Below are 17,966 nucleotides of genomic sequence, written 5' to 3' on the forward strand. Positions count from 1 at the left end.
AGTGTCATGTGACATCCGTGGTCCGTCAGAAATGTCCCCAGATACACCTTGCCTTAAAAATATTTATATTTGCCACAGTACAAAAGAGTAGATGGCCTCTTATTCAGTTCCTGTACATTCACATACGTTTATGCATTTGGCAGACATTTTTATTCAATGCTACTTACGTTGGTTTCAAGGGTAAATGGGTTAGCTGTCACACACACTCAACACACATTATTTAACACTTTTTACAGGGAAAAATATCCTCATTCTATTATTGGGGCATGTTGTTGTCACAATGCAACCTGTTAACTATTGTCTTGTCTATAAGATTGTAATTAATACAGTTATAAAAGGACAAGCAAGAATAAAAAAAAAAAATTAGTTTATTAATTTAACTAGTTATTTATTTTACCCATTTTTATCTTTTTTATTATTATTATTTTATTGTATACCTTTTAAATGTTTGTGGTCAGAATGATACAAAATAAATAAAAAAAACACCCCACACTTTTGAATGTTATAGACACTTGTCTGAATGTAGCCAGTGGGAATTTATTGTGTTCCCTGGTTTACCCAAGAGCTTATTGCAAAAATGTGAAGACACTAAATTCAATTTTAGCTTGGAGGACAGCAGAATAGAATATGTAAAATAATGAAGCAATTGCATTGAATTCCATTACATGTTCCCTGCATACCATCTCGCATTCCTTTCGTGGTTCCTCAAGTAATGATAAAAGGGAGAAAGACCCAGGCCTATCTCTCTCTCTCCCTCGGTGTGTGTGTGTGTGTGTGTGTGTGTGTGTGTGTGTGTGTGTGTGTGTGTGTGTGTGTGTGTGTGTGTGTGTGTGTGCGTGCGTGCGTCTGTGTGTGTGTGTGTGTGTGTTTTGCCTAGCTGGACTAGTGCCAGCCTTATAAAGCAGGAAAGCCCCAGGGAGCTTCCTTAAACACAGTCTGTACATTCCCCAGTTGCTGGTGGCTTTTAATTACAACTCAAGTGATGAGTTCTGCCTAAACATGCTCTGTGCCAGCCTGAGTCCGAGCTGGTGAGGTCGTCACAAAGACACAGAACTCATTACACGCGATATGAGGTGGCATTCTGCCAGCGTAGCTATAACTATTAAGCTTTCTCTCCATCTCGCTCATCCTTCTATTGCACCCTCTATTTCTTATGACAGAGATGCGGCAATTGGTGTAACTTAACCAACCGCATTTCCTTTCAGCAAGGACGTAAAATATTCTTTTTGTGTATGTGTGTGTGTGTGTGTGTGTGTGACTTTACTTAAACTAGCCTAGGCCCTACTCGTTACATGCTACATGCATGCTACATACATGCACTACATGCTTCAACCATTTTCCATGAATAATGGTTAAAAAAATATTTTACCTAAAAGACTTATGGATCTTCGGTCTTTCTATTGCCATCTGCGGTGAAAACATGAAATCAAAAGTTTGCTGGAGAGTTTTTCATTTTAAGGTAAGTTTGATTCTACATGGATGAATCTGATGGTTTAAAGACTCCCCATGGTTACCTAATCACCATATCAGAGCCGATCTCTCATTTTACACCATGACCAACTGACAGTAAGAAGAAAGTTCTATAAGGCATATTTCTGGGGGAAAACGTGTTGTCTGAGAAAGCAAATAGCTTTCCTGTAGCTTAAACTGTAGAGGTGAGAACATAGGTGATATTTACATTAAACATTCAGTTCACAACAGAACATGAGGGTTAAGAATCAATCAATCATTGAAAAACCAATACTAGTGGACTGCTAATCAGAATACTGGGGAGAACTATCCCCTCCCATACAGAAATGTAATATGTCAATAGAAGTAAATTACATTTATAATGTCAGTGCCCATGTAGGCTATGTCTGCTACCTATATGAGAATATATGCAAAATTCATATATGTGACCCTGGATGACAAAAACAGTCACATGGGTCATTTTTTTGAAATTGAGATTTATATATCACATGAAAGCTGAATAAGCTTTCCATTGATGTATGTTTTGTTAGGATAGGACAATGTTTGGCAGAGAACTATTTGAAAATCTGGAATCTGAGCGTGCAAAAAAATCGAAACATTGAGAAAATCCCCTTTAAAGTCATCCATTTATGTTCACAATTGTGCTGCATTCAATCACAAAAATAAATGTTTTATACATTTACGGTAGGAAATTTACAAAATATCTTCGTGGAACATGATCTTTACATAATATCCTAATGATTTTTGGCATAAAAGAAAAATTGATAATCTTGACCCATACAATATATTGTTGGCTATTCCCACAAATATACCCGTGCAACTTAAGACTGGTTTTGTGATCCAGAGTCACATATATAAAACACATAGATATATATGAAACATATATTTCAAAATATAGCAAAAATGGCCGTTTTCATGTAAGTGCCATATATTTTCCCGTATATGCACATAAATGTTAAATATATGTAAGACGCATATATGTATATATGCATTTTTTGTACTTATTTCAATGCATCAGTATAACATGCATGTATGTTTACATACATTTATTAAATATGTGGGAAACAAATATGTATGTCACAAATTTATACTTAATGTTGTCCATATGCGAGAAACCAATACTATACTGTAATATATACAGATATATGGTATCATACATGGATGAACTCAAATATTTTCTTCACATGTTTGGACACATAAATGTTCATATATGTTGCAGGCATATATTGTGTTCTCAGATAAGTCAAATATATGTATAGATATATGTCATGCTATTTAAAATATAAGTAGATATATGGCCATATATTACATTTTTGTATGGGCTTCAGTGGTCTAAGATTCGTTTCTGTCAGTCACACTTTCTCCTTGAAGATGACAAACACTGTTACTCATTCATTCATGGCATCAGCAAATCCCTTTCATCCATTATAACTGTTCTCTCTGTCACTGTCCAGTATTTTGGCCTCTTTAGCAGTTTCCTCTTCCTGACCATCTGCGGCATGCGGGCTACTCACCTCATCTCCTCAGTGGCAAAGGGAACGGGTCCGAGCAGTTGCCATGGCAACAAAACACCACTGTCAGCAATAAAGTTATCCCAGAACAACACACACACACACACACACACACACACACACACATACGGATAATGTGAGTGATCGTATCACAGTAAGAGAGGAAAGCCTCAGCTTAACACAGTTTCATGGAGTGTGACTCCAGAGGATATGCTCTTTCTTGCTGAGAGGAAAAAGAGGAAATGACATTAGACAGAGACTCAAGAACAAAAAATGCCAAAAGGAGACGTGATCTGAAGGAGAGAAAAATACATGTATCACCCACTTTGCCATAACATTGCACACCAGGCACTGTACTGCATATGCAACCAGGAAATAGCTTAAGTTCTGTTTACAGTAAGTTTATGGTGAGCAAAATAATTTACATTTCTATAAGTTTGGGGTCATTAAGATATGTTTATGTTTTTGAAAGAAGTCTCTTGTGCTCACCAAGATTTTATATTTTGATGTAATGTTGTGTAATATAATTACAGTTTAAAATAACTGTTTTCTATTTTAGTATATTTTAAAATTTTGATTCCTGTGATGGCAAAGCTGTTCCTTCAGAAATCATTCAAATATACTGAGTTTGTGCTCAAGAAACATTTCTTATTATCATTGTTAAAAAACAGTTGTGCTGCTTATATTTTTAGAATTATTTACTATAATGAATAGAAAGTTCAAAAGAACAGCATGTTTTTAAACATGTGTTTAAAATATATATACACTGACCCCAAACATTTGAAAAGTAGTGTGTATATATACACTTAATGTACTACATAGTGGACAACAAGGAAATATTGTCTCATTAATTCAATCCAATGTGTATCTTGTCAGGTCAGTCACTTGGAAACCATTTGGATGTACATAAGTAACATGTCAGATATAACGTTGCCTGTCTCTGAACAGCACTGCAAATACACTACATACACATTAAATGTTTCAAATAATTTTGATTAATTTAGGATAAAATATTATAAAAGAGATTCTAGAAGGACAGTCATAAAAAGTAGCCTGGTACATGTTGTACAGTTTTCGACACCTAGTCTACAAATCCATATTATCACCTTTTTTAATGAAAGGTAAACAGTTTGAGCTGGCTCTCTTGTATTACTTGCTTGTCCGGCCTTTTAGAAAAACTGAAAGTTCTGAAATTATTAAACTTTTAACAATACTAGAAACGCTGTTTGTGGCCAAAACTTAGTGTGTGGTCCTGATAAATGTCAAAATTTCCCCACAAAGATTGCAATATTCGATTATCAAATTATAAGCTTTTTTTCTGGTCCCCGTGGAAATTATCTTATATGTGTGTGTGTGTGAGTGTGTGTGTGTGAGTGTGTGTGTGTGTGTGTGTGTGTGTGTGTGTGTGTGTGTGTGTGTGTGTGTGTGTGTGTGTGTGTGTGTGTGTGTGTGTGTGTGTGTGTGTGTGTGTGTGTGTGTGTGTGTGTGTGTGTGTGTGTGTGTGTGTGTGTGTGTGTGTGTGTGTGTGTGTGTGTGTGTGTGTGTGTGTGTGTGTGTTTTGGCAGACGGGGCATCTGACTGTGATGTGGTCAAATGCAAAGAATTTTTCATTCATTTTCTCCATGTCCCTTGCATAAAATGTTACCCCTAAACCAATGTTACTGATACAGATGTATTAATGTTTGCTCTCTCTCTTTCAGGTGTGAGCTGGTGTCTCAGGCTTCCCACTGAAGAAAGGAAGCAGGTTGCCGTTGCAGATGCAGATGCTGGCAGATATATTTGGCAGAGCTGTGAATTAGATAATATCTCATCAGGTATCAAAACTACTTCTCACACACTGGAATTATGCAAATGTATTCTAGGCACATGCCTATGCTCGCACGTGCATAGTTTTGTAAAATTATTATTATTTCACTCTAATGGTAAAACATTGTGAGACAATTAATTTCTATGTACAATAGCGGGCAGGAACCTTGTATCTCCATTTTGTCATTTATAACCAGTGAGTTGATTTTTTTTTTTAAAACAATGCGATGCACTAACTGCCCTTAAGTGCGTCCCTTTTAATAGCAGACCAAACACATATGTCCAGCATTCACTGGTCAAAAACTCTGTTTGAGCTTGATTTTGGTGGAATGTTAAAGGGATAGTTCACCCAAAGATTAAATTTACCCGGATTTACTCGTCCTCAAGTTATCCTAGGTGTATATGACATTCTTCTTTCAGACGAATACAATCAGAGTTATATTAAAAAATGTCCCGGCTCTTCCAAGCTTTATAATGGCAGTGAATGGCAGTTTATATTTTGAAGTTCATCAAAGTGCATCCATCCATGATAAAAGTAATCAACACGGCTCTGCGGGGGTTAAGGCCTTCTGAAGTGAAACGATGCGTTCATGTAAGAAAAATATCCATATTTAAAATTTTATCGACTAAAATAACTTGCTTCCAGCAGACGGCCGTACGCATACTACGCAAGTCGACCTACGCCACAAGAGTAACCAGTGACGCAAGTGTGACTTAGGATGTAGGAGTAGCATAAATTTAGACGCCTCTTGCGGTTCAAACAAACAGGGCTGTGCAACAAACTCAAGCTCCTCCGACATTTCTCTTTAAAAATTGTTGTTTTAGACTTATAATTCGTGACTGGTGTTTTGTTTTGCTCTATCCTCTGCGCTTCTGCGTTCACCATTACGTTGTGCATCGAGTCAGGGGTTAGTCTTCCACTGTAAGTTGATGCATACGGTCGTCTCCTGGAAGCTAGTTATTTTAGTCGATAAAGTTTTAAATATGGATATTTTTCTAACACAAACACATCGCTTCACTTCAGAAGGCCTTTATTAACCCCCGCAGAGCCGTGTTGATTACTTTTATGATGGATAGATGCCCTTTGATGGACTTCAAAACATAAACTGCCATTATAAAGCTTGGAAGAGCCAGGAGATTTTTTAATACAACTCTGATTGTATTCGTCTGAAAGAAGAATTGTCATATACACCTAGGATGAATTGAGGGTGAGTAAATCATGGGCTAATTTTCATTTTTGGGTGAACTATCCCTTTAGTTTAATGACACGTGCAAGTGTCTGACCATATAAAGCAACAATGTCAACTTTGACAACACACACACATGCAGACCAGGCTTAGATTAAGCCAGAATTAGGTCATTCTGTAGTTCAGTTAGGAGATTATTAGCTTGTATAAACTTTCAGTTGGAACAGCTCAAACATGCATTGAATCTGTGACTAGGCTTAAGCCTTGTCTGTGAAACCGGGGGACAACGTAATTTTTTTTAAAAAGGCCATTTTTTCATAAACTTATTAGATGTACGCATCACCTTTTATGTCAAATTCTGACATTCAAATTCAATTAAATTATAGACCACAGTATTGGGCTGTTACCAATCAATTGAAATCAAAATCCATCTTTGCAGTGCAGAGGTGACACAGAAGCAGCATCAGAAGTGGCATTAATATATTTACAATTGCATAAATAATGCTACAAGATAATTCAATATTTAAATATGAAATGATTTCTAATTTTAACTTATCACTGAAAAGGTATTTTAAATATGAATTTAAAACCGCCAAAAAGTTGCAGCACGTCACTGTCTTAATGAGTGAGTCGTTCATTCGACTGATTTGTTCAAACGGCTGATTTATTCAGGAACAAAGTAATTGACTGTCTTTATTGAATGGGTCATTGAATCATTAATTAAACTGATTTGTTCAAAACGCAGATCCATTCAAAAATGATTCATTTATTTTGCCTATATGTCACAATATGAGTTAAGCCTGGCCCTGCACACACGGCTAATTGTAAGGTGCGGTAAAACATTCTTTTCAGGATGCATCAAATGAAATAATCACCTTTCTCTGACAAAACAAGTTCTGTTATGTTGTTAAAAATGCTTTCAATCCTGCTGTTGAAATTAAAAAAATATATATATATTCTAAAACTAATGATATTTAATTCTAAAATCACTGTCATCTTAGTTATAAATGGGAAATCTATGACTCAATGAATTACCGAAACAAAACAAAACAAAACAAAAAAAACAGAACAGCATGTTAACAGTTCCCAACCGTCTTTTTTTCTTTTACAAAAAAAAAAAAAGTTTCTGACTAGTGTTATCAAAGAGCAATCTAGAATCAAGAAGCGCATCATGTGCTGATGGAGGTGATAAACTGCACACTCAAACCTACAAAATCCATTTTAAAGGAGTGTATAGGCTACTGTACGTGTCTTTAGTATTGTATGTATTCCATATTCCTTCACATCAAGCCAAGCATGACTAAAATAGGCCTGCTTGAGTGACCAACAATTCCATAGTTATAGACAGTAGTTATATAACAGTTGGTCAGGATACAGCAGCGGAATCCCATTCACTTTTGCATTCTGACCTGTCTTAGGTCATGTTCTGTGTTCTGTTAGGAAGCTTAACTTAATTATTGACAGACAAGGAAGGATATTTGTCAGAAAGGAAAATTAGAAAAGGAGTTAACCCAGAGTTACCACAGCTCAGATCCACCTGGATATAAAACAGCCATTTCAGAGAGTTCTTGGAAATGAGGGGTCACATTTTACAGTGCTGTTTTTATGTTACAATTGTAAGTTACTATGCAGTTAACTATGATAACATATTGTGCGTAACAATATACCAATGTTGCTCAAAACATGCAAAAACATAATGTCAAGCTGTATGTGGCTTGAGGTGTTGGCCTGATTCCTGCAGGTGCATAAAAGGTTTGCACAGGGGGTCCCCCAACCAACTACCAAACACACATTTTGCCAGACCTCTGCTCTATACCAAAGCTGGAAGATCAATGAACTTGAGCCAGAATTGGCTTCATCAATATGAGCTTAGAATGTAGAATATGTATAACTTTGTCTGGGTGTTGTAAAATGCATAAATAGACCCACATTTCTTATATGGTGTGTTAGGGAGAGAAAGAGAGAGAAACCACACATTTCCAGTGAGTTGTTCTCAAGCTGTGTTTCCTGTCGCATGCTTTGCCTCTCTAGCAGAACTGCAGAAGTTGTGTGTTCCTTCTCAGCAAACGCTAACCCTCTCACTGATAAGCAGACTCAAATATAGTTTATTTTAACAGCAGAAACAAACGACATCGCATATTAGGCTACCAACTTACATCAACCAAATGTTTAAAGATGTTACACAGTACCTATATCAAACTATAGCTTTGGGGATTTTGTATTCCTTTTATATACAACTAGGCTATAGCTATAGGCAACATATTTCAACGAAGTTTTAAAAGTGTATTTTGTTAATCACAAAAGTTAGGCTACAAGGTCGATATAGACGCTCGCGAACAGAAGTTGTAATTATGGCAACAGTTCCTTGAATCGACCCCATTGAAAGTCAATTGAATATCTCTCACACGGATAGGCTATAGTGCGCTATGTGGGCGGAGTCCAAGGTTCCGCTCGTACTTGTGGGTGCTGTACAGTTACAGTGCTTTGAGACGCGGCTCCGCGCGTACGCGCATGCAGGACAGGTAGCGGCTGAGTAGCCTACATGGTGATTTGTGAGACGCTAAGGTGACAGTTCTTCTGCGGGAGGTTTATCTTTTCTTCGTTGCCGGACAGTAAAACAGCGAGATGACGGTAAACTAATTTGGTTTGTCTCTAGTTTGCCACTACCAGAAATGGATGCGTGAAGTTCCTTGCCGCTTGCAACACTGCGTTCGCTCTGACACACTGAGATGCTCGTTTGAACTGTTCGTTTCTGCATTAACATTAAATATTATTGTTAGTCTGGATAGTGAAGGGAAACCATGGAAGTGGTTGAGAGAAATCCAGAATATGCAATCTAGCTAAAATATAACCTAGAAAGCGTTGCTACTTTGAAGAAGCTAAAATATGCAAACTATAATATATATATATATATATATATATATATATATATATATATATATATATATATATATATATATATATATATATATAATTTCTTTTGGTTGCCTTTTCCACTTCAGTTTCCAATTTCCCCATTTCTAGCAATTAAAAGTTATCTTATTATCAACTCTAAAATTACAAACAATGCAAACTGTTTCGCTTCGTTTTACTTGTACATACAGTAGGCTACTTAGTGTTAAGTAGTAAGTTTATGCTCTGAGCCTCTGCATAAAGAGCACATACAGTTACACAAATAGATCATCTATGAAGGGAATGAGACTTAAAGTGTTTATTCATGAAACAACTTCCTCATAACAGCAGTCAAATCAGCTTTCAGTCTTTATATGGCTTTTTTGTTTTGCTCTCTCTTTATTTTAGTGTCTGTATTGATCTTTACATGAACTCTGAGGTCTGTATATCAATGTTTAGAGATAAATTGGAGATAAAAATATGATTTAAAAACAGTCAAACGCAGTTTTTATTTGAATTCACATTTATTATTATTATTTCAGATTGTTTTATCCTGTTATCTTTATATTCCAGATTGACAGACTATAACATATGAAAGAGTGCAGATCTGTAGAGGGCGGATGAAGTGTGACAGGTTCAACAGCAGTTCTGACCATATACAGAATTATTTAATCAAGTTAATAACAAATGATGATATCAGCAAAAACGGAATGTCACAATTGAATAAAATTTGAATTCCACAATTTCATTGAACATCTTCATATTAGGTTCATTCCTCTTTTGCTTTAATGACAGCAGAATAAACTAAATAAACGTATGATCATGTTCTCCTGCATGATTTGATATGATCCAAAGAGCATCTTTTTTTGGAAAACATCTGACACATGATCAATGTCACAAATCTACTTGTTTAAATAATGACCTAGGAATAGTGAAGAATCTTGAATTTGTTTTAGTGTGGAATTTTAAACCATGTATGGGAAAGTTTTGGTTTGAATTTTTGATAAACTTTGAAATACCCAATTAAAGTATCTTTATGCAAAGAATGGATCTAATTTGCTCTAGCGTATTCTATCTCTCTGTCTCATCTCATTCATAGCCAGATTAAGTGAGATTAATCCACAAAACCAAAACAGAAGCTCTCCTCCTCACAAGCTTCCTAATTGTGTATCATTGAACAGAGAACAGACAGTGTTTCTGTAACATTTGCAGTCAGGTTTCTAATCATCATGGATCGCACACTTTGCACTCCATTTAATGTGAAATTGTTGCTTTTTGAACATTTGTCGTCATTGAGCCCCCTCTGTCTCTGTCTGTGTTACGGCAGGAGCTCAGACTCAGTTTAGGCAAAGATAACTGAGCACCGTGGAACTGACAAAGCACATTAACATGACTGACAGATCAGCTCTTGCATCTAATAGCTGCTCATCTGAGAAATGGTTTTTAACAAGGGCAGAGGGGAGAAGGAGGGACAGACAACTCCATGTCTCAGAGTGTGGCTCAATGTAATCAAGAGGTGACAAATTTAAATAGATGACATCGAAAACTATGCCAGAGTAGGACTCTGCAAACCAGTACAGTAAAAACAGCATGTACAGTATAAGACCAAAAACATCACATGAGATTTAATTGGGACAAAATTTGGACAGAAGTTTTTCAGAAAAATGTAGTCTAATCCAAGAGATTAGATGCACATGCATTTCTTTGAACGAATGCACAGTATTTTATGAAGAGAATATACATCAGCCCTAATATTATTGGTGCAATTGTAGGGATAAAATGTCATTTCAATATCACATCTGCTGCAGCTGCAGCATTATCCATTAACAGTTCTGTGAGGAAATGACTTCTGTTACATATTATGAGGAATCAAAATGTCCTTGATTTTATTTTAAAAGAGAGGAGCCTGATGCACTATGAAAATAATATTTAGCAAAAATGACTTCTACAGCATTGTGATGCCAGAGAGATTAACAGATCAACACATGCCTGTCCTTATTTACGCTTCTATGACACCTATTGGTTTGTTGATTATGCTTGTGAAATGGGTGTTTCTTAAAAGTGCAGAAGTAAAATGGACCGTGATTTTAGTGGGAGTGGAAATTGGTTCTGAAAAATAAAATTTTGTGTAATGACCTTAATTTATAACACATCTGGGGTAGTAATAATAATAATAATAAATGTATGATATGACACCTTAATAATAATAATAATAAATGTATGATATGACACCTTGAAATATGAGATGAAAGGTAGTACCCTTGTGTTCACAGAGGTCCATGTAGGAGTAGTGTGTTTTGTAACAAGGCCGTAAGCCATTTCTTGAACATTGAGAGTGGGACCAAAGTTGTGTTTTTTTCTTGGGCTAATTCAGTCTTTTAATTTAAAGGAATTAGTATTAAGATATTATTAGAATTAGAACTGTAAAGGAAGTATAAAAGGGATTAAAGGAAAAAAAATGGTAAAAGAAGTTCTATATATAATTGTAGTTGTGAAGTAATCAATTAAAACTATTTACAAATAATATTTTATTATAAAATATGCACACATTCACATACACAGACAAGTATATGGTAACATATTTTGGCCATCTCATTGACATTGACGAGCGCTGTTAGACCACTGAGGAGGACCGCCCTAAAAATTTAACTTTTCAAACTTTTTGTCATCCTAACATCAAAATGAGTGGAAAATGAGTGGTGTGTTGTATACGTTGTATATCGCTGTATATAGGCCTGTTCACACCAAGGACGAAAACTATAACGATAACAATGAAGATATAATTATTCTACAATAAAAGAATGGACACATTATAGAGTCCACACCACAACTATACAGCACAACTATAACGATAATGGCACCAAGAAACGATATCGTTGGAATCATTCAGTACTACTTTTTTTTCAGCTGATAGACGATAAAAACATTGAAAGCCCATCAGAATCCACCTGACTTTGAAGAGCTTGAGCTTTTAAAGTGGCAGACGACAAAACTGAAGAATACACTTTTAAGCACACACAGTTACAGTACATAGTTAGTGTTCTTGGTGTGAACGAGCCTTATGTCTTACAGTCTTTCTTAATATTGTCCTTGTAACAACACTTCGGTTAAAATCTTTATTACATTTTCATCCCCTTTATTAAATAAAATATTCATTTTATTTATATATATATATACAGGTAAAACTAGAAAATTTTGAATATCGTGCAAAAGTTTGTGTATTTCAGTAATTCAAATTAAAAGGGGAAACTTATATATTTAGTAAATATAACTATATATATGTGCATGATTATACTTTTCAGAGGGCCGACATTTCTGTATTTAAAATACTTTCTTTAATATTCAAATTTTCTGAGATTTTGATTTTGGGGTTTCCATAAGCTGTAAGCCATAATCATCAAAATTATAACTTTTGCACGATATTCAAATTGTTCAAGTTTCAGCTGTATATATAAGCCACTTTTATTTCCCTCTCACGTGTTTTCTCATGTCACCATCTCAAATGGAGGATGGGGAAGGATATGAATCATACTGTAGTGATTAAATATAATTTAATCTGCATTTCCTCCTCAGCTGTTTGTGAATCTCTCCTTTCTACTGATGCAAATTATCCTGATAACCAGTATCCCTTTCTTTTCTATTCACTCTTTCTCTTTCTGACAGAGAAGACCTCTAAACTTCTCAACCAATCTGGTTAAAATAAAAACTATCTCTTAAAGAGAAACTACCATGCACCCATTGCAAATATGAAGGTGGCGGTTTTCATAAAAATTGTATTTATAGTGTCCACTTTACGTGTTGCATGTAGTTACTATAGTAATAACTATAAATTATGCATAATTACATGCAACTAACCCTAAACCAAACTCGGTAACGCATAATTGTACAGTCCTGTTCCCCATGTACATAATATGTACTTATTATAGTAATTACAATAACTGGGTAATAACTAGGTACTAAACCTGAACCTACCTCTAAACCTAGCCTTAACCCATGTACTTACCTTATATTACCCAGTACTTTCTTAGGTAAGTACACTGTAAGTACACGTAAGTTAACGCACTGTAAAATGAAGCGTTTCCCCAAACTCTAAACCTAATCTTATAGTAAGTACATGTAGCTAGTTATTATTACTCAGTTCGTAAATGTATAATTACGCTGTAACACGGACACCTTAAAATAAAGTGAAATGGACAGACTTAAAGAATTAGTTCACCAAAAAAAAGTTTTAAAAGCTTCAAAACATTATAAGTAATAATGACTTAAATGTTTGTTTCCAACTTAAAAGTTATCTTACAAGTGGTGACCTGGATTATACAGTAGCACACGTGTGAATGGACTATACATGTATGTTTTGTGATGCTACAATTAATTTTACTTCATAAATTTACACCTGCATCTGTCTGCTCTTTAGGTGGAGCTGTGATGGCCTCCTGATGCCAGTTAAACAAGTGTCTCAACACCCTCAGATCACAGACAGTGTATTATAGTAAGTCTTGACCTCTTCATTCATAATTATGGGTTAATACAATAATTGACCTGCTTCGTTCATTTCTTCATCTTTTCCCCCCATTAAAACCTTTAGGACTGACTGGTCAAATCTTAAGCTATGAGAAGCACTGAGTAGCCTTTTTCTCACCAACTTGCCCCCCTTTAATAAAGATGCACTTTTGCATTGCATACAATTGTGACTAGCCAGCTAACCACAGCTGCACGCTTTTGCTTAGTATAGAACATCAGCAGGAGTTTGACCTCTCTGGTCTCTCACAAGCCTGAGGTTAACACATTTACTCTTAATTTTCTGGTGCTTTTATCACCCTGGTTTGTCTAACCTGTAACCTTTTTCTCTATCTCTTTCATGGCAGCTATCTGCTCCGTTCAACTCAGTATTTTATCATGGAGGCCAGGGGAAAGTATGACTTCAATGGCACAGCCGAAGATGAGCTCAGTTTCCGGAAAGGAGACATTCTGAAGGTGAGTGATAGAGGACCCAAGCACACAAACTAAAAGCTCTTACTTTGGCTTCAGAGTTGTGAGGCCCTTGAGTCAGGGCTTTAAAACACCGCTCAAAGCAAGCGCCATTCTATGCATTGACCGCCACATGAAAAGCATTACAGATGCTTGTAAAAAAAAAAAAAAAAAAAAAAAAACGGAACATGAACAGTGCAGACAGTGAAAACAAGTATAAGACAAATCCAGCTATTGTTTTGATACATTGCAGAAAGAAGAAAATGGGCTCACTGAACATGGGTTCATGAAACTCTGGATGCTTCATGACTGCACAGAAAATGAGGCATTCAAGATTTCTTCAAAATGGTTGAGGTTTAAAACTCAAATGGAGGTGTGAATTTGGACCTATCAAGACACACATTGGATGAGTCATGTGAATTGTCAAATAATTGTTTGCATCAGCAGCCGATGGAGTTCAAACAATCTTTTAGTGCTGCTCTACCACTCCTGACTACAGCAGTTACTTTATAGCTAGTGCCAATGCATTGGGCAAAGTTAATGTGAGTCATATGATGACTATCGACTGTTAGTTTTTTTTTTGTTTTTTGTTTTTTAAGAAAGACAATGATGCATTGCATAAAACATAATAATATTTTTTTTTAAATGAAAAAACTGTTAAAACTGCTTCGATAATCATGATGATTATCAAAAAGTCAGAATTATGACACTAAGGTCATAATTGTGACATTAAAGGTTGATTTATTTTGTCATACTTATGACTTTTTGTCTCATATTTCAGCTTTTTATGTCAATAAACCTATGTTTTTATCCCAAATTATCTAATAATTTTGACTTTTTAATGTCATATTAATAAAAATATCTATCTCATAACTAATATTTACCAAAGAATGATTTTTTTTTTATGTGACAGAAATTCATTTTGACAAATAATACTCTAAACAGATCCTAGGATCTCAAGACGACTGGTTCAAGGCAGAGCTACACGGTCACGAGGGCTTCGTACCAAAAAACTATGTTGAAAGGCAAACGCCAAGGTGAGCTCATGTGATATTAATCTTTGCAACCACGTGCAAATAACCTGTGAACAAGTAGTAGTTAATAGTGAGACCTGAATAAGCATTCGTGTATTTGGATTCCCTCTCCAGCTGGTTCAAAGAGAGCGCCAGTCGTAGCTCGGCTGAGGAGATGCTAAAATCCCAAGAGGTGGGTGCTTTTCTGATCCGTGGCAGCCAGAGTTCCCCTGGAGACTTCTCCATCTCAGTCAGGTAAAACTGGAATTAGTGGAATCATATTAGGATGTCAGATTTAAATTTTTGCATCAGCACATATACGTTTTGTTTTGCTTGTGTGTTTCCTTAAGTTCACTGTAATCATTACACGAAAAGAAAAGAATGTTGAAAATGTTATCCTAGTACTAATATTTCAGCTGTCCAATGAAGGTAACCCTTAAAGAGCTGAGAATCTGTAATCCCACAAATTGTAATGTCAGTATTCTTGCTCCTTAAGCCATGAGGCTGAACGATCCTCATTGACTAGAGGCTCACACCTGGGCCATTTCAGGCCCACACACACTGAATCTGGCCTATGGAAACACTCCATCAATAATGCATCTATAACATCCATCTTATTACAGCAGTCAGACAGTCCATTTGTTTCAGCCATCCTCTCATAAATCACCTATACAGTAGGTCCAAACTGAATGCACTGTGCAAGACTGAGATAGAGAGAGAATGAGCAAGGGTTCCCTCTAGTGTAAAGAGCAGGTTGTGCAGCTTTTGTTAACCGTAGTTTAAAAATCAAAACGCTAATAGATAGTTAATTTTTTTTATCAGTCTGTTATATGACCAAACGAGACACTGAAATAAGTGTGAACATTTAGGTTCATTTTTCTGACATTCACTTATTAATATCTCACTTTGTTTTTTTTCCACTGCTCTACAGACACGAGCATGATGTACAGCATTTTAAAGTTATGAAGGATAAATCGGGCCAGTACTACCTGTGGACGGATAGGTTTACATCTCTAAACAAGCTTGTGGAGCATTACAAGGTCACCTCCATATCCAAGCAGAGGGAGATCTTCCTAAGGGACGGAAGTGGAGATGAGCCAAGAGCACCTCCGCCTGTAAATAAACTCTAGATTTAAATCAATAAATACAGTAGGTTTGCTGTTAATCTTCTAGGTCACTGTTTATACTGAATCTCATAACTCCAGACAAAACTTAATCATTAAACTCTCTTTTTACCTTCTTTGAACTAATCCATCTGCTGATTTCACTCTTGCTTTTCAAGAGATATCTGATGTAAGAGCATCAAAAAGTGAAGCTTTGTGGGGCAGAAGTTTAGATATTATCAATGCCCTATATGAGCAGATTCTGTCAAACGTTGCTTATGTGAATGTGAATGAATCTGAGGGTCTGTGTACAGGAGATAAATAATGATCAATAATTGGTCCTTATTTTCAGTTACAGAGTCAACCAGTTCGGCCTCCCCCAGGTGGTGGTTATGGTGGTCCACAAACCTCATCACAACAACGCAACACAACAGATCAAACTTACAACCAGAAGGTACAAGCATGTCAACGGTCAAACCCCAGCTGTGCATGCATTCAAATCTGAAAAACCTTGCTGAATTATTAAAAAGCTTCCATTCAAAATGGAAGTATACCTGCTCCCACTAACCAACTGTAACCTACAGGAAACCTGGAAAACTGATTATTAAAAGCTTAAAAGTAAATATTTTTCTTTCTAAACAATTTTTCTGGCTAATAAATAAAGCTGTGTTCTTTTTTTAGAGCAAGAGAGGAAGTGTTGAGGAGAAAGCTAACACTGTGGGTCACCAAGGGAGGAACAGCCCAGCCCCACGGCGAACCTCAGAAACTTTGCCTTCTCCGGTATGACACCAGAAATCTCACTTGCTCTCAAGGTTTAAACACTGTCTTGTGTGAACTTCTTCTTTTTTTTCTTTTTCTTTTAAAGGTGATGTGTGTAATATTTTCAATGTTAAAATACTTTCCTGTCCCAGCTTAATATGCTGAGACAACCAGCCAATGACGTGAGTTTGGGGGGTAGGACTATCTTTTTGTCTGACCAATAGAAAGTAAGGGGTGTTTGAGAAACTTGTTTGCAAACAGTTATTATTTTGGCGATTCTTTTTTGTGATACTAGTGGCACAGAAATGACACTCTTCACCTTTAAATGGCTAGTTATATAAATATATCAAAGGATATTAGTACATTTTATGGTACTACTGACACTTTATTGTGTGTGTGTGTGTGTCTCAGAGGTCAACCATACAGGTGAGAGCTGTATATGACTTCACTGCAGAGGAAGATGATGAGTTGGGCTTCAATGCTGGGGAGATCATTGAAGTACTGGACCGTTCAGATGCATCGTGGTGGAAAGGTCGATTGCGCGGCAAGACTGGACTTTTCCCTGTCAATTACACAGATCAGATCTGATATCTTCCGACTGCCTGGGGGTGTGGAATCACCATACTAAGTCCATCGTACTCTCGCCAAATGCCTGCCTATAATGTATGGACTGGTTGATTAATTTTAAATTACTTTTATAAAGCTGGATGCAGAACATTTGAAGAGAAGTGAGAAAAAGACATTACTCATGAAGGTCTTTGTTGCTTCTCTTTTTTTTATACATAACTATACCTTTGTTTTTTTTACCAATAAGGTACGAGGAAAGGACTATATAATTTCCCTTATGTCAAATTCTCCTAATCACTAGACGGTTTCCCTTATACAGTATGAATTACTGAATAATACAGTACATACTGTAGCCCATACGATGATCGTTTTACCGCTTTCATGTCCAGTTCATGTTTTTTATTTTAAGATTTTCAGTAGAACACACTAACACAAGAGAAGGTGTTACAGTACCAAGCAAAGCTTTCATGTTACTGTACCAATTTTACCAAACAAAATCTTAATGTTGTTTTTCAAAATAGGCCTATGGCACGGGCAGAATAGGTATGATTATTGTTTTACTATGCAGGGTGGAAAATACAGATGGCAAATGATGGGTTTGAATAAACTTTATCTTTCTGCTTTCAGATATAAGTTGTGTTATTTTTTAAAAGGATAGTTCAATCAATCAAAAAAAAAAAATCTGTCATT

At 36.0% G+C, this 17,966-nt stretch overlaps 1 protein-coding gene across 1 annotated transcript; it reads left to right on the plus strand.

Annotated features, from left to right (window-relative positions):
* The first annotated feature begins 8,450 nt into the window (after positions 1-8,450).
* Positions 8,451-17,909, plus strand: grap2a (GRB2 related adaptor protein 2a). Its single transcript, XM_077212610.1, has 9 exons — positions 8,451-8,605; positions 13,281-13,355; positions 13,732-13,840; positions 14,780-14,871; positions 14,983-15,102; positions 15,779-15,962; positions 16,303-16,404; positions 16,632-16,730; positions 17,121-17,909. The coding sequence occupies exons 2-9, from the start codon at positions 13,303-13,305 to the stop codon at positions 17,295-17,297; spliced, it is 936 nt and encodes a 311-aa protein (XP_077068725.1). The 5' UTR covers positions 8,451-8,605; positions 13,281-13,302; the 3' UTR covers positions 17,298-17,909.
* The last annotated feature ends 57 nt before the right edge of the window (positions 17,910-17,966 follow it).

The sequence above is a fragment of the Siphateles boraxobius genome, unplaced genomic scaffold (genome assembly GCF_051911475.1).
Source record: "Siphateles boraxobius isolate OS27281-9 unplaced genomic scaffold, OSU_SipBor_1 66, whole genome shotgun sequence".
Lineage (NCBI taxonomy): Eukaryota > Metazoa > Chordata > Actinopteri > Cypriniformes > Leuciscidae > Siphateles > Siphateles boraxobius.

Coding starts and splice junctions, on each gene's coding strand:
- grap2a (XM_077212610.1), top strand. CDS start 13,303: ATGCCAGTTAAACAAGTGTCTCAACACCCTCAGATCACAGACAGTGTA. Junction 13,841..14,779: donor GGAAAGGAGACATTCTGAAG/GTGAGTGATAGA, acceptor TACTCTAAACAG/ATCCTAGGATCTCAAGACGA. Junction 16,405..16,631: donor ATCAAACTTACAACCAGAAG/GTACAAGCATGT, acceptor TTCTTTTTTTAG/AGCAAGAGAGGAAGTGTTGA.